This window comes from Empidonax traillii, unplaced genomic scaffold, assembly GCF_003031625.1.
Source record: "Empidonax traillii isolate 1590-97213 ecotype Southwest subspecies unplaced genomic scaffold, ASM303162v1 scaffold256:size688067, whole genome shotgun sequence".
In the NCBI taxonomy this organism is placed as follows: domain Eukaryota; kingdom Metazoa; phylum Chordata; class Aves; order Passeriformes; family Tyrannidae; genus Empidonax; species Empidonax traillii.
In genome coordinates this window covers 226,462-253,201 of record NW_020955449.1, presented here as the reverse complement: position 1 = coordinate 253,201, position 26,740 = coordinate 226,462, and the positions used below count along the sequence as shown (strand labels likewise).

Here is a 26,740-nt window from a genome sequence, read left to right as displayed (position 1 = left end):
CCTAGATGCAGCGATCGGCTATAGATACTTCTAGATCGTCTAGATCTGCTAGACCTTGGGCCAAAGAGGGTCGACCTGCAAACTTGCAAGGTTTATTTTAAATACGCATTACAGTGTTTTCTATTCTAATGTAATTCTGCAAATGTAATTCAGCTTTTAACATTTTTCTAGGTAGTAAAAATGCTCAAGACGAGTAGGCCCAGAGAGTTTTTCCAAATGACAGATGCTAGTGGTGTGTTTTTGTTGTTTTGTTTTGTTTCATTTGTTTTTCAGTTTTGGTTTTTTTTTTTTTTTATTCCTCTCTTTTTTTAGTTGTCTTAAATGAGTTTTGACTTCAGCAGGGCCTCACATGCACTGGTTGCTGCAGCTGTTTGGTGATACCTGTTTTCTCTGACCTAAACCCAGGTCCCGGTCTAGATCGCGCTCGAGGTCCCGAGGAAGGAGGTATTCTCGGTCACGCAGTCGGAGCCGTGGTAGGAGGTAGGGTTCTAGCTGTTGTGTTTTCATTCTTTTTTTTTACTCCTCCCTCAGCTCCTTCTTTCCCATTTGAAAAGTACCTTGCAGTGATTTGGTTGGTTTTTTGCTTTGTTTTGTAGATCAAGGTCAGCTTCCTACCGTAGGTCCAGGTCAATCTCTCCTCGTAGATATAGATCGTTTTCACCTCGCAGATCTCGGTCTGGCTCTCTAAGAAGGTCAAGGTATGTGGTTTTTGTGTGGGTTTTTTTTTTTTTTTTCCCTTTTTTTTTAAAGGACAACATTGTCAAAGGGAGCGTAACTTGAAGTTGGAACTTTAAATATTTATATATAATATGTATTTAATATAAACTTTAAGTTTCTATTTTGCAATCCATGGTTTTTTAGGAACATTTATGGTGTTATATCTCTCAGAACTAGTCTGAATGCTTTCTTTATGTTAAAGTCTAAGCATATGATTTTGGAACTGCTGTTTCCAAGCTTTTTTTGTTAATATTGTACCAAAGTTACAGGTTTGATCTACGATGAAGGTTTCTTTGTTCAGCTTCAATGATACAGGGTGTCATTGCTTAGTCACCTAGGACAGTGGCATTGGATGGCAGTACTGACCAGATATACTGTGGCTTTGTTATAGTAAATGTTTCTTCTGTAAAGCCAACAGTCCCGCAAAATATTGTGTGACTTTTACAATAATGATCTCTATCCCAGCTGTATGAATCCTGCAGAATTAGAGATTCCACTGCTTTTTTTCCTAGATCTCGGTCCAGGTCACGCTCACGGTCCCGATCTGTTGTGTGGCCTCGAAGCAGGTGAGATACTTGTTTTAGTTCACACTTATAATAGTTCTGGTGTGTTGTTTGATTGTGGTTGTGTTTCGTTGCTTGTTTTTCTTCCTGGGGGAATTTGGCTGGCAGGAGTTAGAAGGCTGTGTAGCATAGCAATACTTAATTTGTGCCTTTTCACAGACTGAAGTAGTGATCAGGTTTCTTCTAATAAACGAGTTTGTTTTGGTTTGTGGCTGCTGTATATAATCTGTGCGTACAGGGCCATAAGAAGTTTTTGAACAGTAGTTAATGCTTATGTATGTGGTAAAATGATGATGGTGGTGTGTTTTGCCTTACTGTTACTTAGCAACAGAAGTCATGCTTGTGTTACAAAGTACCAGTTCTGGGTGGTTGGTTGTAACCCCATTCTCTTAATTGTGATCCAGTGAAAAAGTTACTGGTTATAATGGTAGGAATTGGGAAGGATGGTGGCTCAGCATAGTGGCCAGGAAGGTTTCAAAGCAGTGGCACGTAATATTTTGTTTACCTTAAACCAACAGTGCCCGTACAGTATTTCTGTAAGTTAATAGAACAGGTAAAGGTGAATCTTGATTACCCTTTAAAAACAATTCCTATCAGAAATAGAATAAAAATTGGCCAAGTCTATTGAACTGAGTGTTTTGATGTTGAGTAATAGCATGTGCCTGAATTCTGACACTCTAGGAAGACAAATATTTTTTCTAAGTAACAGCAAATATTTGAGTTCAGTAACGTGATAAATGTGTGAGGAAAGTCTCACTGTTTGAGTAGATTTTAATTCACAAGATGAACTGGGAATAGTTGACACATCAGTAACCGGGTACTGAAGAGAAAACTGAAATTTTTCATTGGCAAAACTGATGAAAAATCTGTATTATAATAATTTAAATAAAATGGGCATTGGAACTTGACCTGAAGAATGCATCAGTTCTTCAGCACACTTTTACTTGTGGCTGATTTCACACTCTTAATGTGCTGTTATATTTTCTAAGATGAAACTTGAAATTATTATTCCCTTTATAGAAGGGTAGATACTTACAGGTAGGAAGAAAGTCTGTGAGTCTGGTCTTCTGTTTCGTGAAAGTGGTAGCTGAAGCTTTGCTGGGGAGCTTCATGTGCTTGCACTCCTGTCTTCTGATAAGTGGGGTCTCTGCAATAAGAGCTAAAGGATTCTCCTGAAAAGTCACAAGGAAAGCCTGGAGCACCAGAGCCTTCCTCCTCTCTGGTTTGTGATGCTATGTAATAAGAATTTGCTGTTGCTGTAGCTAACTTTCATTGTATGTGCATGCCACTGGCTGCTTTGCTGAGCTTTATTTTTCTCCTGTTGTAGGTCTGAGTCTCATGGTAGATCTAAATCTGGCTTACCTGCTAAAAGGTGAGCGTTTAAATACAAGTAGCACTCAGTTGGTGTTTGCTTTGGTTGGTGTTTTTTTGTGTTTTTTGTTTTGTGTTTTTTTTCCTCATGGTTCAAAATCTGTTTGGAGCAGTATTTCAGTTGCATGCGGAAGAGGGTTTTCTGTTGTGTTGTGGTTTTTTGTTGTTCTTTTAATAGCTGATTTCAAAAACATTTTTCATATATTATTTTAATGTATTTTTTAAATACATGATTTTTGTGGGACAGTAGGCAATTCAGAATGATTGTACATACAGGTTTTTGTTTCATTCAACATTGTGACAAAAAAGGTATTTGTGACAGGATTTGGAGCATATCTTTTCCTACCTTTGTTCTCAACTGAGTATTGTTCTCCCTCTTCCTAACTCGTCAATTCATTGTTCCTGCTTTGCAGGGTTACCGTGATGACTTTGTAGCTGGTTTGAAGTTGTGTTGCTCTTTTCCCAAGGGCTCCAGTTTTCAGCATTTTTCCTTTTCACCTGCAGCTTCTTGCTTAAAGTAATTGGGTTCACTTGCTGTTTGCAGTGTTAATGATGATGTCTTTTAATGCATTTAAACACCACCAAACTGTTCTGGGTTTAAATGGTCAGAAGTGGTTACCGAGACTATCTAAGTGTACTGTGTTAATTGTTTTGTTTGTTTGTTTTTTAACAGTCGCTCAAAATCCAGATCTCCATCTCCAAAGAGAAGGTAGGAATGTCTTTAAAACTTGAATGTGCCATATGGTTAAATAGCACTAAAGTTGGAGTGGTTCCTATGGTAGGTTAACTTGGGCAAGGACAAAAGCTTAGTTTTTTTACTTTTCTAAATGTGTGAACTATGAAAAGATGAATTGTTATGGGCACTTCCTGCTGCTGGTAGTCAGGATGTCATGATAATAATTTTAAGGGAATCTACTTCAATGAAATGTTAAAGGGCAACAGAAAGTGTGGTCAAATGAGAATAAAGTATCCCTAAGTTATTGAGGAATTTAGAATCGGGGGAAGAAGTGAGTAATGCAAGGTGTGGAGCAAACCATGAAATACGTCTTAGGATTAAATTCCTGCTGGTGACTTCCTGCTGGCTCAGCTGCACAGCTGCCAAGTTGTGCAATGCACCACGAAGTAAGTTTTTCAGTGTAACCAGAGTTTATGTGTGCTGGAGTTGAGATTTCTGAGCAGTCTTACCTGCAGCTGATCTCATAAGCTTAAATCAGTTTTTTTATACAAAAATGTAAAATATAACACTTCCCTTGTTATTTGTGAACTGTAAATGAAAACAGCTGGGACAGAGCAGGAGAAGCCTGAGGTAGCACGGAAGGTTCCTCTTGGTTTTGCTGTAGGAGTGGTTTTTAATCTTTTTCTTTCTCTTGCAGTCACTCACCATCAGGAAGCCCTTGAAGGAATGAAAGTCCTGACAAAATGGATTAAAATTTCAGAAGTTTAAGAAAAAATTTATTTTGTTTACATTGTAAGGGATTTTGTGATGTAAGGGCTTAGTCCTAGAAGGCTGTTTCTGTTGACTAGCATCGGGCATGAAAAGTACATCTTTTAAAAATCTTACTAGCACACTAATACAAAACTCTTGTTATGTTCATGTTCTGTGATCTGGAAATGTTGGGCTTTTTTTTTTTTTTAATTGTTGCATTGAAATAAACTGTGCATTTCTAACTAAGAAATAGACTGTGGTAACCCTGCTGTTTCTGTTCATATGTGGCTGGGGAAGCGGGTTGGGGTGCCCGTGAGGTGAAAAGTAGAAGGCCAGAAGTGACAGTCACTTGTGAGTGGGGTGTAGTGCAGTGGCCATGCTGCAGGTGTGTGCCTTCATCCCTGCCTGGCACCAGTTAAGAGTTACCAGTACCAGCTGTCATTCCTGCTGGTTGATCTGGATCCTTGTGGTATTCCTTGTACCCCCTCAGAGCTCAGTGAAGCAGAAAACCTGTGTGGGGGTGTTCACGTGCTCAGTAATTTGACTTACAAAAATGTCTATGAAGGACAGGAACAGATTGGAAAAAACAAGGAACGCGTGAAGGCTGGTTGGTCTGTCCTGATGGTTAAAGGGCCGGTCATGTTGTCACCTGAAGGTATTTGAAACAGTTCTGGAATGTAAACTGTTGAAGTAAATATTTTTAGAAATCTTTTTTTATGTCTTGGTTATTCAAATAGTGCTGTTTCTTTGTGATACTTAAAGTGACAGTTCTGATGCAGAAGATAATGCATTTAAATCCTGTTTTTAGGAAATTTAAGGTTTTTCTTAGAGTTGACATGTCCTAAGCAGAATGTGCAGACCATATTTCAGTAGCAGTATATTTGGGGAATCAAGAACTTGTGTTACACCTTTCTGACGTGCTCTGCCTGGTTACATTTTTGGCAGTGAAGGGGTGTTCTGTCCTGATCAGGGGTTGCTTTAGGAAGCCAGACTGTAGCTGCCTGTATATGGATAGTCCCCATCTGGCCAGGGATAGGTTACTGAGAGATTTAATAGAAGTATGCTAAACAAAGGCAGGATATCTTCCAATTTGATTTATCTTTGCAGCTGATAATGGCTATTATCAGAGTAGTGAGGAAATCTGAGTGCAAGATAATTTTGACTTAAAAGTCTTTTACTATGTTCTGCCCTATTGCTGTGTCTTACCAGCGTGGGAGGACAGTCAGTCTTTGTGGCTTCTGTTTGGGCAGCTGTGGGTGGATACCCTGCTGTGCAGTGGAGCAGCTGTGCATGGACACCCAGCCCCAGGGCTTTGGATGAACTTTAATCATTGTTGCTTTATAAGATGTCCAGCAATTAAAAGAATGATAATGGGCCCCTATACATATGATTAAGAAATACTCTTCCTCTCTCTTACCCCTCCTCTCCCCCATGTTTGCATATTTCAGTGCACTGGGGCTTAGGGGGGAGGGTGGCTTCCCTGCCTGATGATGCTGCAGTTACTACTTTGCTGTGGCCGTAGTCATTATGCTGCAGTGTGCAGCAGCAGTGGTGAAACTGCCCCATGCAACAGTGCTCTCAAAGGAGGTAGTAGCTTTTTTTTTTCTATTTTTCCTCTCTGGACTGCTGAAGCAAAGGTGACTCCATCCCAAGCCTGTAGACACAGAGGGACCACTGACCGCAACTGCCCAAGGGGATATTCCAGACCATATGGAATGTTCACCATCTACAGCTGGGGGAAGGAGATGGCCAGAGTGACAGTGCTTGTCTTCCCAAGTCACTGTTGGGTGTGATCACACTGTGCTCCTGGAGCTGGTGGAACACCTGCCTGCCCATAGGAGGTAGCGAATGCATTCCTTGTTTTGCTTTGCTTTTGTGTGCAGCTTTCGCTTTACCTCTTAAACTGTATCTCAGCCCATGAATTTTCTCATATCTGCTTCACTCCCCTCTCCCACTGCCAGGTCACGGAGATGGGATGTGCAGGAGGGAGTGGCCCTCTAATGCATAGCTGGCTGAGGCTAAACTGCAGCAGCAGTTCAGCTGCAGAGGCCATTCTGCTGCACAGGGATGTTGGTCTTGGCACTGCTGTCATCTTCCTCATGCGAGGGGAGTGTCGGTGTGAAACTGCTTCTACAAACATTCAAGTCTACTTTTTCAAAACATCAAACTATTCCCCAAACAATGTGCCTCCCTCAGCTCCTTCCTCATCCTGAGGGTTACTGCTGGGTAGGGCTGGTGGTAGAGACCGCTCACTCTGGTTTTAGTATTAGAGATGACAGCCACGTCCTGGCACTTAAGGCACTTGCTGTTATTTGCAGTTGCTAGTACATTGAGCAGCTTGGCTGCAGCAATGCTAAGGGCAAAAAATAATAGTGCGTTATTACTGCAGCATTTTGCCACACTAGCAGTCCATTCCCCGGAGTGTGAGTTTGGATAAAGTTTCCAAAAGTGTGACGTTTTTCCAGCTGTGGAGGGTGGCAGGAGGACCACCACATATTGGAGCAGGTCAACAATTAACAATGTCATCCATCCAGTCCCTTCACAGCTGTTTTAGTTCTTCCCTGTGGAGGAGGGGCTGGAACAGCCTTTCACAGAGAATGTCCACACTCTCCTGCATTTTACCCTGTCACCAGAACAGCTTGCACTGATCCAACACTGCACTCCAACTGATCCACTGCAGTCTCTAATTGGAGGACACTGTCTAAATTTCAGAACTTCCTGAGGTGAATCAAAAGGTGCTCATTTGTATGATGACTTTGGGTTGACCCATAAGCCAATGAACCCTGCTCAGCCCAAACTGACTGCCTCAGTAAAGTCATGGTCAAAATGCAGGAGTCAGTTTAAACCAATTTAGAGTAGCTTATTATGTCACATGTTGCCTCCAGACATTAAAAGAAACATAAAAAGCTGGATAGCAGGTATTTTTGTGACCAGAAAACACTACTGGGTATAGTCCCAGGAAAAACCACTTTCTTACTTGGAGGTTTCTACTCCTCCTGGGAGATTTGCTGTTTTCCCATTTCCCAGAGTGTACTGTAAGCCACCTTACTTCCAACAAGCGAGCAAACAAAGAGGGAAAAAAAAAGAACTTAAAAAAATGTCAACAGTACAGTTGCCAACCTGTTCTTCCAGAGATTAAAGCCATGTTTTGGACCAATAAATATATCGAGAGACGGATGTTACTTGGCCTGTAACAGTCTTTAGAGAAAGCTGTTCTGATGTCACTGTGTGGTCACAAGCTTTACAATCATCCCGATGATCCGAGATCCACGGGGGCACATGCACAAATCCATGCTGGGATTCTTGATTTTATCCTGCAGCAGCTGGTCTAGTTCACAGCGCAGCTCTTTCACCAGCTCAGCCACCTGACACGGTAAAACCGAGGGAAGTGTAAGGCTCAGGACATTCCAAAACACCAGCACAGCTCCGCAGCACTCCCAGGATTATCCTTTCTTTTCCTTACCTGGTGAGAGGCAGCCACGAACCGTATCCACCCGTCATCGAGGGAAATGACAAACTCCCCCTTCTGCAGCTGCATGTGCACCTGCCCGCCCCCGAGCAGCACCAGCGGGTACACGGACACCATGCTGCAGTCCCGGATGAACACGCGGCTCGTCTTGATCTTCTCGTGGTACACCAGGTAGGGGCTCTCAAAGTGCCTGGTCTGGAACACACACACCCCAGCCTCGTTAGAGGGATGCATTTCTTCCTGCCTGTTCAGGTCCTGCCTCTCCTACAGCTGCAAAGAGCAACAAATGTGCCTAAAATGCACCTGCAGGACTAACAGACTCTCTCTGACCCACAAGAGCTGCAGATAACTTCATCAGTTACCCCATGCTACTTGCAGTGAGCACATGAGAAATCAGCTAATTCACCAGTGTTTCCTCAAGGCCCCAAGTTCTCCACTTCATGCTAAGAACATTCTCGTGTGCATCTTTTATGCTCTTTCACAGCAAAAGTGACGAACAGTTCAAAGCCTTGACTGAAAACCCACTTTTTTTGGAACAAGTAACTTATGTCCTGGAAAAGCAATGAATCAAACATGGAGACAGACTTCATGAGACAAATATTACCACATCATGGTAAAGAGAGAAGAGCTTTTATCTAAGTATCACTTATTAAGCTGGAAATTAAATTAACTTCAGAACTTGAGGACACAAAGAAACAAAACAGAGTATGTCCCTGAATTATTTAACAACAGATAATTAATACTGAAGAGAAGCCAGGGGAGCACTGCAGCTGAAACTTTTTTGCATTCAGCTTTGCAGATGCAGCTTTAGAAAACATGATCAGGGGTTTGCTGCATCCCTAATTCCACTCCAGAGGCTGGAGTTTAACTGTGTGCCCAAGAAGACACTCTTAACTCAGGAACACACCATTATTTGCAATCCTAACACAGGACTGTTCAATCATTAAGATCTTTTAAACATCAGTAGGGATCCTCACTGTAATCTTAAATACTCAAGCAAAGATGATTTCTTTTATTAAGAAAAAGAGTATGCTTTCAAGAAAAAAAGAATCCTGACCTGATAATTCACAGATGAAGGATGAATGTGAACATAACCATCATTTTTGGTAACAAACTTCAGCTCTTCTGCTTTTGGTTGCATTTTGACTGCTCCTGTACTGGTCTTCTGGTATTTACCTTCTGGCTTTTTCACCTGTTTAGTAAGAAAAAAAGTTATAAAAATCTGCTGCATCAGAAAGCCTTTTAACCCTATGTTTTAAATTTTTCAAAACCAGAAATTCTGTAGTAGTAACATGCCAAGTCACTACACTCCAGGTGCTGTCTAACCCTGACTGTTTGTTTGTGACCTCAGCCTTCTAAAAAGCTGTGATTTAAAGTAGCTTCTTAACATTTGCTGCTGGTTTCTGTGAGACATTACAGTCAGCCTGTAGGAACAGCAGGGGTCCCAAGCAATTCAAACTGGGGCTCTGCTGCCTGTCTCTAACACTACAAGCAGCAAGCTTTGGCAACCTAAGCCAGGCTCAAGATTACCACAATGAGCCCAGACTGAAAGCAGACCATGTGGATATGAGAGCAGAAGGAAAAATGAAAAAGCATTCTCTTACCTGCACAACGTTGGGATACAGAGCAGCACACAACATAGCTGAGATCAGCTTGATGTTCTCTGCATTCGAATTTGCCTGTGAAACCAATGCATGCATTAGGTATTCTACAGTTCAGTGTATAAAGGTAAAACCCTGCTCCAGGAATGATTGAATTCCTGAAACTGGTTGACTTTTATAGCTGCACTGCTGTGCTCTATAGAGGAGCACAAGTCACTGCTCCTGAGGTCTCAGGCTAGACCTGGGCATTGTTCCCCCCACTGTCAATGGACCAAACTGGCCACCACTAACCTGATGCAGTTAGTGCCGTCTGGCTACAAAGCAGCTTGCAGCCGAGAGAAAGCAAGCACATGTTGTCCCAGTGCACAGTAAGATTCCACAGCTACCAAACCTGTGTCACCTTGATCATCATGTACCCCCAGGACGTCTCTGGCCCCAGAGGCAGCGCTTTCTGAAGACTGTCTACATGAAAAACTGCAGCATCCTTTTGAAGCACTTCAATGCTGTGAATTACCTCTTCTCCCGTGGCATCCAACACACCATCACCTCCTTGGGACCACTTCTTCTCAATGTCCCTGGCTTTCAATCCCTCCTTCACAAACCCAATGTCAGAAAGCAGCTCTGCAAACTGCCGCTTCAGACTGGCAATTTCCTGCGAAGAGACAAAGGGCTGATATGTGGTGGCTGCCACACTAAGCAGGGAGAGTCAGCCCTATCACTTACTTCTGTCACTAGGACTCTGCCAGTGTCTCAGCCGGTCCTTGTGAAAGGCCACAAACACTGGCTTACCTGAAGAACTCTTCCTGACAAGAAGTTCTCCCTGCAGTAGTTGTAGCTTGCTTGAGATCCCTCTTCGATACTTAAACGCCATCCCTAATTGAGACGATGAGAGGAAACCTTTAATAAAATATTTCCACTTGAATTTCAGACATATCAGAAATCCCCAAGAGAGGCCAGTGAATTTTATCTCACCTTGTAGGCCTGGAGAAGAGCCAGGTAGTCACTGTTTCCTACTGCAAACTCCAACTTCTTTTTGTTTGCTTCTTCCCTTTTATCCCATGGTGACACCTAGACAGGCAGTAACAGATTGTGTTTGTCCTTCCCCTCATCACTTAGACAAGCCACTCTAGAGCTACACGGCACATTATCTTTTCATGCTGACCCTTGAGGTGCTGTGAAAATACCAATTTTTCTCCATGGATAACAGGAAATATGAGGCATTCGAAAAGCCAAAGTGATAGTTAGCACACAAATTGAGATCCAGACTGAACTCTGCATTCACAGCTCAGACATGTCAGCTCCTATCATTAATTATCGTCATTTCCTAACTTATATTACCACTAATTTTCAATTTTAACACCAAATTTAGACAGAATTTCTGCACTTCTTAGTTAAAAATGAAAAGTAATATTCACTCTATTTCTACTGTACTCTCACAATATAAATACCATTCCCGTTGACGCCGTGTGGTTTTGAACTTCTGCTGGACTGTTTTAACAAGCACTGTATTAACACACAGACAATGTAGGCTAAAAAGAAGGGCTAAAATACTCACCTGTAATATGCTGCAAGTTACAACAGCATTTTGCTGCTGCACAGAAACACAGCACTTTGGTTAAGAATACTTACAAAAGGGGACTTAAAGGCCAGGCTGGCTGCGATCGTTAGTGCAGGATCCAGGCAGCGGAAGATGGTGCCAAACAGCATCAGCTTCCCAATCCTGACATCAACAGGCAGTGAAGCTAAGTGATATCCCAGAGGGGTGAGCTTTTCATCAGGAGTTAATGCTCCCAAGGCTTGTAGTCGCACCTTTGAGGCTTGCAGAGACTCGGTTCTCGGGGGCTCGATTAGTCGTGACAAGACAGAGTGAAGACTCTGTGCAGAAAACATCTCCAGGATCTTAATTCTTAGGGGGGGAGAGGGGAAGTTGAAAAGAAAAAACAAAGACAGAAAAAAAGCAGCTTAGTTCCATATATAGGATAAAAAAGCAAGCTTTTGTAACAACAAAACAAAAAATACCAAAAGAAAACATGCTTCAAAGCACATGCTCCCTAGAAGAGGGCCCATAACACATATTTGAAGTCAGGGAGCAATGTGGAATATGAGTCTGTAAGAACAGATTTCTATTTAGCATACTGAGGATTAAAATAATGTTTTTACTGTTAAAATATAATTTATACTGTTTTGTTTCCTTTTAGTACTAAGGGGTGCACAGTGTGCAGCGGGGATAGGGAGGCCTCTTCATTTAACAACTGCATGATGAAGGTGCTTGATGTAGATCGTAGCTTTACTGCACTGTGCTGCACAGAAACACTGCAAGAGTTCACTGCAGGAAGGCACAAACATCTCTGGTAGGTCTAGGGTACAGGAATGCAATTGTCTTCTCTTTGATGACAGATCTGAGATGTTATTTTTTCCTAGGATGACGTGAGAGATATGGAACTTGAAGAACAGGGAGAATTGGTGGAGGGGGCAATTAGAGTGGGGCTCTGGATGCAGAGGCAGAGTGACAGTAGGATCAAAGCAACCACTCAACAGAGACTCAGACCTCCAGAGCATGTTTCTGGGTTTCATGATGTGAGAAAACACTGAGGAACCAAAACACCTCAATAATGACATTCCAAGTGCTCCCTGCAGTGAAGGAAGGACATTCTTCACACTGGCTTTTTCAAGAAATACAGGGACAACAGCTCACCTCAGACAGAGCTGCTCCAAGGGCACTCTTTGTATTTCTGGTAACTGTTGTTTTACAAGCTGATGGTTGTAGTGGTGGCTGCTGAAAAGATGAAAGCAGACGCCTGAGGCTACACGGCCTGCTCGCCCTTTCCTCTGCAGGGCATTGGCCTTGGACACAAATGTATCTTCCAGACTTTCCATTCCTTTGCCTGGGTCATATCTGCAGGAGAACAAGAAACAGACTTAAATTCATAGAGCCATAGAATGGTTTGGGTTGGAAGGGACCTTAAAGATTATCCAATTCCAACCCCACCTACCCTGTGCAGGGACACTTTCCACTAGATCAGGTTGCTCAGAGCCCTGTCCACCCTGGCCTTGAACACAGGAATGGGGCAGCCACAACATCTCTGGGAAACTTGTTCCTGTGCCTCACTACAGTAAAGAATTTCTTCCTAATATCCAATCTAAACCTGCCCTCTTTCAATCTGAAGTCATTACTCCTCGTCCTAATACAACCTGCCCTTGTAAAAAGTGAGTATTTATGAGTGCAAAGTGAACAGGCTGGAGGTTAAGCAGGCAGATGCTGCCAACTTCTGTATGGATACAATTCCCACCCCTGCACTTGGATCTGAGTTTAGACTGGCTTTCTCCACCTTGTAGCAGCTTTCTGCAGACTGAGTTTCCTTCAAGTTTTTCCTAGCTCTTTGGAAAACTAAAGTATAGAGCTCAAGACATGTAACAGTTTCCCAGCTCACAAAGCACTGAGGAATGGATTCCAGTACCTTTTCTCTTTCATTTTTCCAGAATCAATCACATAGACCACATCATCAATGGTGACAGATGTTTCTGCAATGTTTGTAGAGATGATGATTTTGGTAACCCCTGCAGGAGGCCTGAGGAACACAGATTGCTGTTCTTCACTAGACAGTGAAGAGTGAAGTGGATAAACAACACACCTGGAAGGACAATATGACAACATGGTCAGTGCCTCTGTCTCTAGCCTTTTCCCTCTTGGGAACAATCTGCCTGCACACACTATTGCCTCACTAGACACTGCACACAGCCATTCAAAGCAATATAAAAGCACAAAACTTTCTGCCATAACAGCTTTAAGACACAGAATCACAGAATCATTGAAGTTGGAAAAGACTCTTAAAATCACCCAATCATTAACCAACACTGCCAAGTCCACCACTAAACCATGTCCCTCAGTGCCACATCTACACGGCTTTTAAGTATATCTAGGGATGGTGAATCCCTGGGCTGTTCGTTCCAATGCCTGACCACCCTTTCCATGAACGAATGTTCCAATCTAAACCTTCCCCGGCACAACTTGAAGCCATTTCCTCTGGCCCTGTCACTTGTTACCTGAGAGAAGAGGCCAACCCCCACCTGGCTACAACCTCCTTTCTGGAGAAAAGGAGAGTGATTAAGGTCCCCCTTGAGCCTCCTTTTCTCCAGGCTCAGCACCCCCTCAGCTGCTCCTCATCAGAGTTATTGCTCCAAACCCTTCACCAGTTCCGTTGCTGTTTTCTGGACACGCTCCAGGACCTCAATGCCTTTCTTGTACTGAGGGGCCCAAAACTGAAGCCAGGATTTGAGGTGAGGCCTCACTAGTGCTGATCACTGCACTGGTCCTGCTGGCCATGCTATTGATGACACGTTTTCTATGGGAATGTGGAGTTTATTCTGAGACCTGTCACTTCTGTAGAGTTGAGCAAATATTCTGTCTCTTTTGAAGAGTCCAAAATCTGCCATTTTTAAGGCCAAACTGGAAGAAATCAGTCCAGCTAACCTGGCCATGGACATCTGTGTAGAAACTGCTTAGTCAAGGATATACAATTACTTCTCCATGTAACAATCTGAGGCCAAATAAAACCACAACTGAATGTATCTCAATAAACATTCTGAAACAGAACAAAAGGCTGAGATGAAGTTTCAGCAGCCCGCTGGATCATGCAGAGCACAAAATGAAAAACACTCATCACTAGGATCTCCAAGAACTTCAACAACTAACCTTTCTGAGCTGAGGAGGATAAACAAAAGGAGCAAGCCAATAAGGTAGTAGAAAAGTAACTACCCTGACTGGAGTCAACTCACACACATTTAATAACCTTTATTTATCCCTGGATAAAGGCACACTTTGTGCAGGAAACAACTCTTTATTTACAGATAAAAATTGATAGTTTTGGAGGTTTTCTGCCTTACCTCTTGCTGTGTCTGTTATTAAAAAGTGCATTAGACTGAAGCTGCTCATAAAGCATCTTGATTTCTGCTAGACCAGGCAAAAATATCAAAACAGCACCTATAAATGTAGATTAAAAAAAAATCACTAAACAGAAAGGACAGCATGATATTTTATTAATGTGCAGAAGGTCCAAGTCAAAACTCCAGCTCTGTTTCAAAACTATTGTACAAAAAAAAAGCACACAGGTCTTAACAGCCCCTCACAAAAGACTTTCCAAACTAGACAATTCTCTCACTTTCCCCATTTTGGGTATAGCAGGACCTTTGTTACTCAACTAGAAGTTTATTCTTTTTTCAACAATAGTCAGTAGCTACAGAAACTCTGCATACATTAGCTTTGGGCTGTCTGTAAGTGCACAGCTTCCAAGAATCTCCTTTTGTTTGTCTCCCAAGGACAGGGAAGTTACCTGGTGGGTATGAATGTCTGCCAGCAACTATCCATTCCAGCAAGGCTTCAATTAATTCCAGATTAACTTTGTCCAAGTCCATGAGAGACATTGTTTTCAACACTGCCTTGTTAACCCCTGGGGAAAAGGAAATAAAACAGCCAGTAAATCTATCTCTTGTAAAAAACAAGATGCATTGAAGCAGTTTGGCTGCACAGCCAGGCACAGCTTAGTTTAAACAGCGCCTGGCTTAGACCAGACAGAGGTAGCTCCATAGTGACTCAGTGTGTCATGTTGTCCTTTCCATGCTTCCCTCTGTTTCAGCCCTTCATTTCTTTCCTCACACTTACTGGGGCTCAGACCTGTCCTGGGCACAGCCTAGACCAGGATTCATCTACTACCAGAATGACATAGACACATACCAGGGGTAAGAGGAGCCAAAGCACTCCATATGTCCACTTACAGGTAAGATACCTCCAGGACTACCTTCTCCAGCTCTGAATTATATATAAGTATTCAACTTACAGTATTATATACTAACATACCATGTTGTCTGGCAAATGTTATTGTGCCAATTTATTAAATATAAGAAGGAGCTCACCTTTATATCGTGTAAGGAGTTGCTTCAGAGTTAATTTTTGGTCTGGGTCTGAATCTCTGACCACGGTGTCTGTGCCTTCCAGAAGGCCAGCACGTCTCAGGTCCTCCTCTACTTCTTCAAATGCAGTTCTTTTGTGTCTCCCATTCTGTTTGTTTTCTTGCTTTGCCTTCCGCCTGTAGGGACTGCAGTCCTCTAAAACATACCTGGACAGCAGGAGAACATTTGGTGGTGTGGAAAGAAGCCCAACAGTCTCCTTCTAATAATTAACTACAGAGATAGGGTATCAAAACTATTTATTTATAAGTCTGAGACGAACTTTGTATAAGCAGGTTGCAAAATCATAGATAATATGAATGTCAAGGTGTCCTTTTATATGGGGCTGTTAGTCTACTAAAAGCTGTGATGTGAAAGACTAGGACTGCAAACTTAATTGTGACAGCTAGGTGGGCTTAGTGTTGCTCAGAGCACAAAACAGCTGACCAATTTATCTGGAATATCTGAGCTGCTGTGATTCTCCAGTAACTATAAAGGGTAAGAGGCATCTGCAACCCGAGTTGCAAGGTAGTGCTTACAAAAGGTAATTGTTTGGTATCCTACATTTTTCACCTTCAGTGCTTAAATCTACATTCAAATTTCTTTTGCTTGTCAATATCTAATCACCAATGAAACAAGTAGAGCACAAGCACCAACAAAGTATTCTTAGCAAAGCTCACCTTTTCTTGAGTACTAATGTGGTATCTAATGCAGAAAGGCTTGTTTTTGCATGAGATCCTAGACCCCACTGCAGTACAAAAGGTATGGCTAAAAATTAGTGCTTTAGTAGAACTCTAAGACTGCAGGTGATGGGGGAGATTCGAGAGGATTTGCTTTTTAAATATCTGCACAGAACTATTCAGTCTCAAGATCAGTAGCGTAACCTCAAAGGCCAAATGTATCGGAGAATGTATGAATTTCATACCTTGTCATTGCAATCACATCCTCCAGAAAAAACTGGTCCACAGGAAATGTTCGACCTGAAAGGAAACACGAGAATAAATCTATTTACGTGCCCCAAAATGTACGGAAAAGAGGAAAAAGACCAAAGATAATTATAATTTTTTACATGTTATTATGACATGCACTGGCTTTACAGCTCTCATCTACACTGCACCCTTCAACACAATTTCTTATCAGGATAAACAGTGCGTGTCTTCCAAGCATGGTTTGGAGTTCTTATGGACATCAAAAGCAGCATGGCCAGCAGGACAAGGGAGGTGATTCTATCCCTCTGCTCTGCCCTTGTGACACCCCACCTGGAGTGCTGTACCCAGCTCTGGGGTTCTCATCACTGGAACAACACCGACCTGTTGGAGTGGGTCCAGAGGAGGCCATGAAGGGGACTAGAGGGATGCAACACCTCTTCTGTGAGGAAAGGCTGAGAGAATATGGATTGTTCATCCTGGAGAAAAGAAGTCTCCAGGGTGGCCTTTCAGTACCCAAAGGGAGCCCATAAGAGAGCTGGAGAGGGACTTCTGACAAGGGCATGCAGTGATAGAACAAGCTGTAATGGCTTTAAACTGTAAGAAAGTAGCTTTAGATTGGATATTAGGATAAAACTCTCGGTGAGATACTGGCAGAGGTTGCTCTGAGTGTCCCATCCCTGGAACTGTTCAAGGCCAGGTTGGATGGGGCTTGGAGCAACCTGGTCTAGTGAAAGGGTGTCCCTGCCCATGGCAAGGGGGTGAAACCTTCCAAGTCCCTTCCATTCCAAACAACTCTAGGTTTCTATGGTAACATGCACAATGCACTTACACAGACAGAAGGGCAGATACACTTATGGGAATACATCCATGAGGCTACACATTCCCGTCTTGGTCCATGTAATAACTTAGCAATTTAAAAGGCACATTTAGCTAAATGTGTACACATCCAGCTGGATCCTCTCACTGATCCTATTTTCACAAGGATGCAGAAGAGTCTTCAGCTGTGGTGAAACTAGCCCAGGGACATGGTTCTTGTCTTTTGGGGAGGGAAATTCTGCTGGTATAAAGACAACACAAAGACATCTCCATTTCCAAGTCCTTTCTCTCCTAAATATCATCAGCTTTTCCTCCTAAGCCTTTGGAATCATATTTCTTGTGTACATCCTCATCTTACCACTGTGCAAATTAGCCCCTTGTGCTTGAGCTGAGAAACACTTTGCAAGAAGAAATACTGAAAACAAATTTCTAAAACAATGAATGTGGTAATAAAAATCAATGGTTTTCACCTGGTATGTTAATAATTGGACAAGAGTGAAAGTATTGAGAAAAAAGCTCTGCATTCAGGGTGGCGCTCATAAGTATAATGCGCAGGTCTGGCCTCTGAACCATTATATCCTTCAAAACCAGCAGCAAGAAGTCACTGCAGAAAACAAGCAAAAAGACGTATAAATTCTTCAGTGTTAACTTGCAGATTGTCTCTTTTTCTCCCCATTCTATCCACCTTCCTGGTGTTCTCAATAGCACAGCAATACAATCACAGAAGCATGAGCTTCTCAGAAGGGAAGGCAATCTCAATCTGATTCTCTTTGGTTGTCCCTTACTAGAGTGGCAGGATTACTTGGCAAATTCATTTAAGCAACAAAAAGCCTTATAAGTTACTTACATTAATGACAGTGCAACATTAGATAAGAACAGATGAGTCCTTTTTGCCTCTCTTTTTCACTGAAAGAGTTATTCAAACTTACCCACTCTTCTCTTACCTGCTCACTGTATTCTTCCCCATATATTTATAGCTTTTGTGGCATTCCTGTAAGACTGGCTTAAAGTGATTTTAGATGACAAGGAAGAAGAATTCTTGAGAGACACAAGCTACAATATCATCTGAGCTGTAGAGTAACAGGTCACAGACAAAGCCTCCTGGAAGCCCACTGCACTGCAATGTTTCTCAAGCAAAATGTCAAAGAAAGGGTTCCTTGCCACTTAATTTACAGAGATACTGACAGACATCTTTTGCCTCTCACCAGCAGGTAAGTGGGGGAAAATTGCAGGAGCCTAGAGCAGGATAGGACGAGACTATCTAGAACCAGTAAAATCCATAGACTGGAAGAAAATGTGAGCACTTGCCACAGGCAGGTGCTCTGCTGAAGCCTACTTCAGGAGAAAAAATTCCCCAAAGGGCATGGGAAGAATTATGGTATTTGATAAGAGCCGAAACAAGGGAAGTATAAGAAACAGACAGCTCTGGTTAAACAGTCACTTAACTCTCTAGGCCCATCCAAAACGTCTTTTCAACACCATTGCAATGTAACAGCACACTGAAAGCATTTTGAGAGAAGCAATTTGAGAGAGATGTGCTTTCTTGCAAGCTGTGCAACATAATTTCCTACTGCCCAAGCACAAGAACCTAAAACCAGACTCCTTCCACCATCCCACATTACTGCCACAGGATCAGTTACTTGCACTTAGTCACCTTTATCCTTCCTTTCTTTGTTTTGCTTATAGGATAAGAGATTATTTACCTTTCTTCTGTTCTTTCGTGAACTTCATCAACAATAACATGTGTGATTCCCTGCAAAGTCAGATCTCCTTCCAGCCTTCTCAGCAGCACACCAGTAGTGCAGTACAAGAGTCTGGTAGCTGAGGACTTGAAGGGTAAGACAAAGCATTCAGTTGACTCTGGGCAAATCAACATAGTGTAAAAAGAATGTGAGTTGCTGTAAAGCATTTGGTTTCAGCTGAGTGCCAGCTTTGACAGAAAGGGAACAAGCAGTCCCTGCTGGAGATGAGCTGATGGATTTTAAGTTCTTGACTGAAACTGAGAACACCTGCTTCTTACTATCAAAAAATCTGAACAATTCTTCCTGTGGATATTGATTTCTGATAAGCAATCAGATCTCTGGTCCTAGAAAGATCCAGTGAATCTCTTTTTTAGCATACTTCTTGGAAAAGGCAATCAGCTGCAATGCAGACAAAACTTCTTCCAAGACAGAAGTTTGAATTCAACCACTCCTTCTGGCTGACTGTAGCTGTACCCTTGGGAGACAAGTGGAAATGACAACAGGCAGAAAAGAAGCCAGTAGCCTTCCTAAGGACAGCAGTATTACTCATGCTCTCAAACCCCATCACCTCTCTCAACAGAAAGCACAACCACAAGACATAGGACTGCACTCTCATTCTGCAAAGTGAACTGTGCAACTTGAGACAAAATAAAATATAGAATATGGTTGATAATATAGTGTAAAATACGAGTGATACAAATTTGCTTATCTCACTACATGGCAGGTATAGGGCAGAGATTCTGGACGTTAGAGAAGCACAAAGCACATTTTAATAGAACTAAATGAAAACCAACAAGCAAAGCAGACATACCTTTACACTTTCTAGACGGATCTGATATCCAACAGTGAGTCCAATCCTTTCTGTTCTTTCTTTGGCTACACGTTCAGCCACAGAAATGGCAGAGATCCTGCGAGGCTGAGTGCAGATGATGTTTGCAACTCCGCCTGGAGATCCTTGCAACGAAGCATCCAAAATGAACTGAGGAATCTGAGTGGTTTTGCCACATCTGCACAACAACATCAAGGATTAATTAAAAAACTCACAAATCCAACACCTTTATCCACGTAAATTAAGATAACTACATTCCACTTGACATTTGCTTTGCTTCACTAGTGTGATTCTTCACATGAAGTTCACCTAGGACTGCTGTCAGTGGTCACAGATGGGCCACCACCCTAACCTTTCCAGGACATGGATATGTATTTCACATTCTTCTGTGTATGCTTTGATACATAAAGTCTGTGTGTGCAATCACACTCTTACCCTGTCATGCCACTCACAACAAGAACTTGGTGGCTCTTCAGCAAATCCAGAATGTTTTCTCTCTCTTGCCATGCAGGGAGCTTCTGTCTTTCATACAGCATGGACTGGAAGTGCCTAGAAGACTGATGCAAAAAAACAGACAATAAGAACACCAGTGGCTTAAATATTCATTTCTCTAAAGTAAGCAAGAAAAAAAAGACATTATGTTCTGCACATCATACCTTTCTCTGCCGAAACCGCGCGCAGAGTTTAACATTTTCGTTATACAGAGACTTCGCCTGCACATCATACTTTTTGGAAAGCTTTTTCTTGAGGTTCACGTAACTCTCATTCTCCATAACAACCTGTTCAGGCTCTTCCTCCTCCTCCTCCTCCTCTTCTGCCACTGCCTCTTCTTCTTGAGGCTCTGACACTGTTGAAGCTTGAGACAGAGTGTGCAGTTAAGTATTCTTATAACTAACGAACAGGTCCTCATCAGCAATGCAGAGAAGAGACACATGTTCCATCAGCATTCTCAACAAAGAACCTTGGTAGACTGGACCTGAGGGCCCCCAGGACTGTTTTTGACAAGGATTTAGCTCAGTACTACCAGCAAACCTCCCCTCACCTCATCAAACTGCAACTTCTCCAGCCCCATCCCACTTGTCCCTACCTCTGCATCAGCTGTGCAGTCAACACCATGGTCTGGTTGGCCGCACAGTGAACTAGAATGGTGCCTTCCTGAACATTTTTCATGTGTCTCAGCTCACCTCTTCAATTCACCCCACAACCACTTCTATGGAACACAAGACTGTGATGGCAGCACCAGCATAAAAGTCGCTTTTAAAGTGACTTTTAAAGCAAGTACTTTTAAACCAAAGCTAAAACTGAACTAGGCACTTTGGTGCCCAGTGCCTATGAACTGAAGCGAGATTTGCTCAGACCATCAGCCAGTCCTAAAAATTTTAAGGTCACATTTATCTAAACAAGTTATTTTATAGCACAAGGAAGATTTTATAACTAACAAAATTATTTGGAATCTCTGATTTCAATTTCTGGAAGATAGCTGTCTTTCTGCAGAGCTGTTAAAGAAATAGAATAATTTGTTTTACTGTAACAAAAACATAAGCTGTCACTATTTAAGTGCTCTAAAATGTGATGCAGTTGTTCTAGAAAACTCTGTTGAAGAAAGCTTGGCTTAGATAAAACAGTTTTGGAATCAAGAGCTTGGAAGTCACCTATGCCACAGAGTTGTCAACCTGCCATAAGTGACAGCCTCAGCTCTCCCCTCTGTGAAATCAACACAGTTGCTCTTGCATACATAAAAAGGGTCAATGCCTTGTGCAACGTTCTAGAACCACTTTCAGCATTCACTTAGCCTTAAATCCACCTCTATAAAGTTAATTTTGAGGAGGCAATTTTAAGTAATTAAAAAAAAGGTTTCTGAATTGATGACTAGCAGACGCACCAAAGTTCTGCAAACAACCTTCCCCCTTCCCTGTCAAGCCTCTGGTCCGTTTTGGTGAGCTCACACCCTATCTCTCCATGCCCTTTCATGGATTGTGTGGGAATGGGCATCACACAACTCTGCCAAACCAAACTCATTAGCTCTGTGCTCCTTTAACTCAGTTCTGGCCAGCACAAAACCCCTCTGCTACGGTTTGATTATGGTAGGGACTTCCTGAGGCACAGACAAGATCAAGGATCTGGCTCACTACGTGACATTAATGCTCTGCCTTCTCTCTCTCTCTTTTTTTTTTTTTTTTCCCCCTTTTAAATCTTTCTGACCGTTCCTAGCCCAGAAACCACAGAAGGAGATTTGGTGTACCTTCAGACAGTTGATTTAAACCAGGTGTACTCTCTGTCTGTAGCTTTACAGGAGGTGTTGCCAGTAGGGACACAAGAGGAACACTGTACTTGTGCTGAGTATTGCCAAGTAACTCACTTATTTCATGTTCATCTTCTAAGCAAGTCACTAAGGTATATACAACTGGTTCATGAGACTCTGCAGCTACCAAGGCCTTTCCGAAGAGGAATTCAGCAATGTGTAAACGACAAGCAAGAGGCAGATTCTCATCAGTGGAATAAAATGCCACAAGAGGTGCTTGAAGTGGGTATTTGTTTCCTTCAGGAAATCTTACTTCAAGTTCATATATGGGACCATCATTATGTCTGAGATGAGCATCGTCTACAGAGTTCTTGGATGGTTTTAGTGGATGGTTTGGAGGGAATTCATGTGCAAATCTGCATTTTGAACCAAACCTGCAGCCTCCTTGGAGATAAAATTTACATATTTCCTTTGAAGTCTGTTTTGCTGTGTCCCTAGTACAACCAGCCTTTTGCTTAGATTTGCTGAGTCTGTCTGCTAGGTACTCCAGTTCCAAACTAAAAGTCCAAACGTGATTTTTAATTCTTTCTACAAATTTTTCTCCATAGATTGACCGGAGGGCAAAAGCTTCTTCTTGTCTCTGTTCTAAACATTCTTCTTGACTGGCTTCAGCAGCTGCTGCAGAAACCTGCATCTTCTCTCCATATCTTTCGGTAAAGCACTGCAATAGCAAATACTCTAACGATGCCCCAATATTACCATTGCAGGATCTCAGCACTGTCCTACAACGCTCACAGTCAAAACCATACCTGCACCAAAACAGAGACAACGTGGAAACGAGTGAGAAACTCTCATGAAGCAGAATAACCGCACATCTGCTTGATTAGGCTTAAAGTAAGGAAGCACCTACGGCATGAGATACTATTACTACCATTAGGGGAAAAAACACACCAAAATATTTATGTTCTTTTAAATGACAGTGGCAGGCAGCAATTTGGTGTCTGTGAATGCCAGTGTGTGGTTTGTAAGATGGTAAATTAGTCTATGTAGCAACTATCAGAATGTAGCACATAATAGTTACAGGATTAGATTTCCCCATTGAACTATATAAATTAAACCCTTCAGAAAAAGTTGCCACACATAAATACCCTCAAACAAAGCAAAAATACTCATGTCTGAGCAAAATGGATGAAGAACACTTACAAGGTTTCCCCCTACCTGGGAGAAACATACACACAAAAGCAATGCTCCCTGAGCTTTCCTAATATTTGTCTCATTGCCTTGGAGAAAGAATTGAAAACATCACTGAAAAAGGTTGGAATGGTTATTTTCATAAAATCATTATGTTAAATTCACCTAGTTGAGGATTAAGTTCGTAGGAGATACAAACTCACAGTTCTGCACATAGACCTCCTCAGAGTCAAGGGGAAGTCCAAGTCCTGAGGGTTTACAGTATTGAGACTAGTGATTTACCTCTTTGGGATACAAATTACTCACTAAAAAGTATCACCTGGAGAGTTTGTGCACAGCAAATGGAGACACTTCATTTTCTACAATTCTGTGCTCAGCTGGCTCAGCAGACAACCTCGGTATCACTTCAGAAAGTTCCTGTTCTGTTGACCAGCACTGTTCATCATCAAGGTAATCAGGTTCATCATCATCTTCACCAGCTACACTGATAAAAAGAGTTATCAAATTAAAATGAAACAATATTATACTGTCGAGTAGACACAAAGCTCTGTCTCTGCAGTTTTAAATCCTTCATTTAAATGGAAGATTTGGCTACCCCTTTCCCAGAGTTAATATTGTAGAAAAACAAAGAGGACTCAAAACTGTAGGATTTGAGATAAAATGAAAAGTTAAGGTAAAAAATACTGTTTTCATTTGTAACAGTATGCCTGTTAAAGCATGCTCCTTTACAAGAGCTGGAATTAGGGCTTCCATTTAAACTAACTCTGATTCGGGAGCCAGCTCCTGCCCTTGAAGCTCTTGAAGAAGTTCTTTCACTCTTCTCTGATTCTCTGATGTCATGTGTATGGTTTGCAGAGGCATTCTTGCTTCAGGTCTCTGTTTCATTTGCCCTCCTCTTCTGGCAGGGGCACTTGATCTAAAAATTAAAATAGGACACAACCATGAGTTATTTGCCCGGCTCAAATGATTCTGACTGAACTGGGATGTGTTAGGGCCCAACCCTGTAATTCAAAACAGGAAAATCAAAACAAGGCAAGTCCATCACCTAAGGATTATTCATCCAGGTTCACTCTTACGTGATCAGGATTTGTGTGTCTGTATCTGCACACACACACATACATTTTGTAACCTATGTCAAATCCAAAGTGATTTACTAAATACTTTCCTAGGTAAAGCTGTTCTCAGACTACAATACAACATACTTCTGACATGTTTCTAAGACAGATTGGTCAGAACACATACAGGATACCAAACTAATTCCAAACTCCTTATTTTCTATGGCACACCTTCTGCTTTATTTACATGACAATGAATATCCTGTCTTTATTAGTGTTTTCTAACCAAAAGTGTTCTGAAATTATGATCGAAGAAGAAAATCAGAGGTTCTAATCTTTAAAAAGTAGATCACTTTCCTAGCTATAAAATTTATAAGGTGCTAATCAAAAAAAGACTTGTAAAAAAGTGCTTCATACTGAAACAACTTCATCACCCTTCCCCTCTTCTCTATATTCAAAGATGTCCAAATACCACCCCCAAATGTCTATGTATCCCAACATCCAAAAAAGTATCCCAAATGTCCCAAAGCATCCCAAACAATCCTGAAGTATCCCAGACGTCTATTTGCCAATCCTCCCCAAATTATAAGAAATACCTGGATTCTAGCCTTGGTTCCTCGAAGAGACAAAAATCATCTCCATCGTCCCAAATTTTGGCTGAACATTTCCTATTCCCACCAAGCTGAGGCTTGTTTGAACGACCACTGCTGCCTCCTCCTCTTCCACTGCCTCCTCTTCCTCCTCCTCCTCTCCCTCTTCCTCCTCCTCTGTTGGGCTTTCCTCTTTTCCTTCCGGCTGAACTCATGTTCTCTTGCTGAAGAAGATGAAAAAATAGCTCTTATTTATGAGGATGATTTATCACATTGCATATGTCTAAGCACTCATTATTTGTTTGTCTCTGTGACAAGAGAAGGCACTCTGTCAAACCACAGTGAATGATTTGTATGTGGGTGTGTCTGTATGCACCTGGAGCAAGCATCACTATTCTAGAACATTGTTTAGTAAGTTCTGTGGCTTTAAAAAACAAAACAAAACAAAAAAGTAATATTCCTCACAGCTATTTAGCCAAAACCTGCAGGTTTGACAAAACTATCCAAAACCTGCAGGTTTGACAAAACTATCTGGCTTCATACTCTCTGGATGAGCCTACCAGCAGTGCTGCCTAGCCTGGGGGCTCCAGTTCTGTCACTCTGATGGAGTTTTCTTGGACACTGAAGCCCACAGGAAAAACTTTCAGGGGAATTTTCACGGAAGAAAGCAGTCTCTGCGCTGTCCATTTTCGACTCAGGAGTTTGCAGGGTTGAGAGTAAAAGGTGGAAGGGGGGCTAACGCCAAAGATACAATGTTTTTTTCATGTTAACTCACGTCAAACTCCTGACCCATCTGCTTCTGCAGAGAGCTGCCCAGACTGCTGAGCGCTCTGCGAAGGGGAGTGATTGGGGACTTGTCTTGGAAAGCAGAACACCTCCTCTTCTCATAGCAGCATCTTCCCCAGCGCTCACACAAGCCCATTAGCACTGAGCAGCTGTCAGGGACAGAATGGCCCATCATTATGCTCCATTCCTGCTAATGGAAAGCCATTGCAGGGCAGGTGAGCAGCCGCGGGCAGCCTGTCAGGAGCTTATCACCTGGATCTTTGCACTGGCACCTCCACAGTCAGGACAAGACCGGCCACGCACAGCCCAAACGAGGGCTTGGAGGAGCGGCAGCGGTTTGGGGTTAGATGGCAGCCAGCTCCCCCTTTTGTGGCCGCTCTCCTCACCGGAGCTCAGCCGGGGCCGGACAGGAGTTCACAGACAAGCCGAGCCCGCTCGGAGAAGCCCGCGGTGAATGAAGGAGGCGAAGAGGGCGAGCACGGCAGGCGCTCCCGGGGCCGCTGTCACACGGGGTCTGTCTCCCTCTCCCAGCCCTGCCCCTCTCCCCAAGACCCATCCCCTGCCCACCCACCCACCCGCCTCCTCTCAGCCTCTCTCGCAGACCCGCCGCACACCCCCTTCCTCTCCAACCCCGCTCCCCGCGACTCCCTCCGGGGGCTCCTCCGTCCGGTTCTCACCTCCCCGCCCGGCACCGGCACCGGCACCCCAGAGCTCCCTCACCCGGATCCGCCGCCTTTCCCTTCCGGGCCGCGGCCGCCCCCGCCGCGCTCCTCCCCGTGGGCAGGGCCTGGGGCTCCCCAGGAAAGAACGAGCGCTCAAGCGCAGCAGTGAGAGGTACGTGTGGCTTTAGGCTGCCATGAGCTTTGTTACCTTAAGAGAGCCCGGAGAAAAAAAAAACTCCGGGCCAATTTAGTGTATAAGACAAAAGAGAGGAGGTCCTTTAATCTCAGGCCTGAGGCCCAGGGAATACACATGACGTGCGCCCACCCAGACGGTGGTTCTCTGGTTTTATAATAAGGTCCATCCAGTCCCAGATTTATCCACCTCTGGTTCTGCCCCGTTCTGCCCCCCCGACACGCCCCTCTGGGAATTGGGTCGGGGGGTGTGTGGGACCCCTTCTTCCTCATCTTCATCTTCTCCACAGCACGCACAGTCCTTGGAGTTCCTCCAAAGGTCTGGGCTTGAGGGTTGCTGTGTCTGTGTAATATCTTCTGATCCAGGCTTTTCTACAATTCTATCTTGAAGACTATAAATGCACTAACGGAATTTAGAGTGTTTGATACGAGATTGGGTAACAGGGTTGGATATGTGTAAATATTATGCTACAGGGTAAGGGATATAATACAGCTACATTAAAATCTACAGTTACTACTTCTAAAATCTACAAAAGTTAAAAAATCTGAAAAGCTCTGAGGCACCAGTTTGAATATATATATGTATATATATGGGTGTATATATATATATATATGT

General features: G+C 42.8%; 2 protein-coding genes across 3 annotated transcripts in view; one reads left to right on the top strand and one right to left on the bottom strand.

Moving 5' to 3' along the window:
- The window catches only part of LOC114060058 (serine/arginine-rich splicing factor 7-like), a 6,188-nt gene extending 1,859 nt beyond the window's left edge, over positions 1-4,329 (top strand). The window contains exons 4-9 of one of the 2 annotated variants that reach the window (XM_027889226.1): positions 406-480; positions 597-698; positions 1,230-1,283; positions 2,608-2,652; positions 3,325-3,360; positions 4,025-4,329. In XM_027889226.1, the coding sequence (XP_027745027.1) occupies positions 406-480; positions 597-698; positions 1,230-1,283; positions 2,608-2,652; positions 3,325-3,360; positions 4,025-4,049 (337 nt within the window). In that variant the 3' untranslated portion in view covers positions 4,050-4,329. The remainder of the gene's footprint in view (positions 1-405; positions 481-596; positions 699-1,229; positions 1,284-2,607; positions 2,653-3,324; positions 3,361-4,024) is intronic. The other variant, XM_027889227.1, reaches the window with a different exon arrangement.
- A 2,850-nt stretch (positions 4,330-7,179) lies between these two features.
- On the bottom strand, positions 7,180-25,994 carry DHX57 (DExH-box helicase 57). Its single transcript, XM_027889235.1, has 24 exons — positions 25,948-25,994; positions 24,491-24,708; positions 23,603-23,755; positions 23,159-23,323; positions 21,649-22,457; positions 20,063-20,262; positions 19,842-19,963; positions 19,389-19,584; positions 18,539-18,663; positions 17,306-17,439; positions 16,016-16,070; positions 15,058-15,260; positions 14,478-14,594; positions 14,032-14,128; positions 12,606-12,779; positions 11,843-12,043; positions 10,777-11,053; positions 10,120-10,215; positions 9,937-10,020; positions 9,662-9,799; positions 9,151-9,225; positions 8,604-8,738; positions 7,541-7,741; positions 7,180-7,442 (listed from the first exon to the last, which is right to left on the bottom strand). Exons 2-24 carry the CDS (start codon positions 24,697-24,699, stop codon positions 7,299-7,301), a joined length of 4,110 nt encoding a protein of 1,369 aa, XP_027745036.1. The 5' UTR covers positions 24,700-24,708; positions 25,948-25,994; the 3' UTR covers positions 7,180-7,298.
- Between the last annotated feature and the right edge of the window lie 746 nt (positions 25,995-26,740).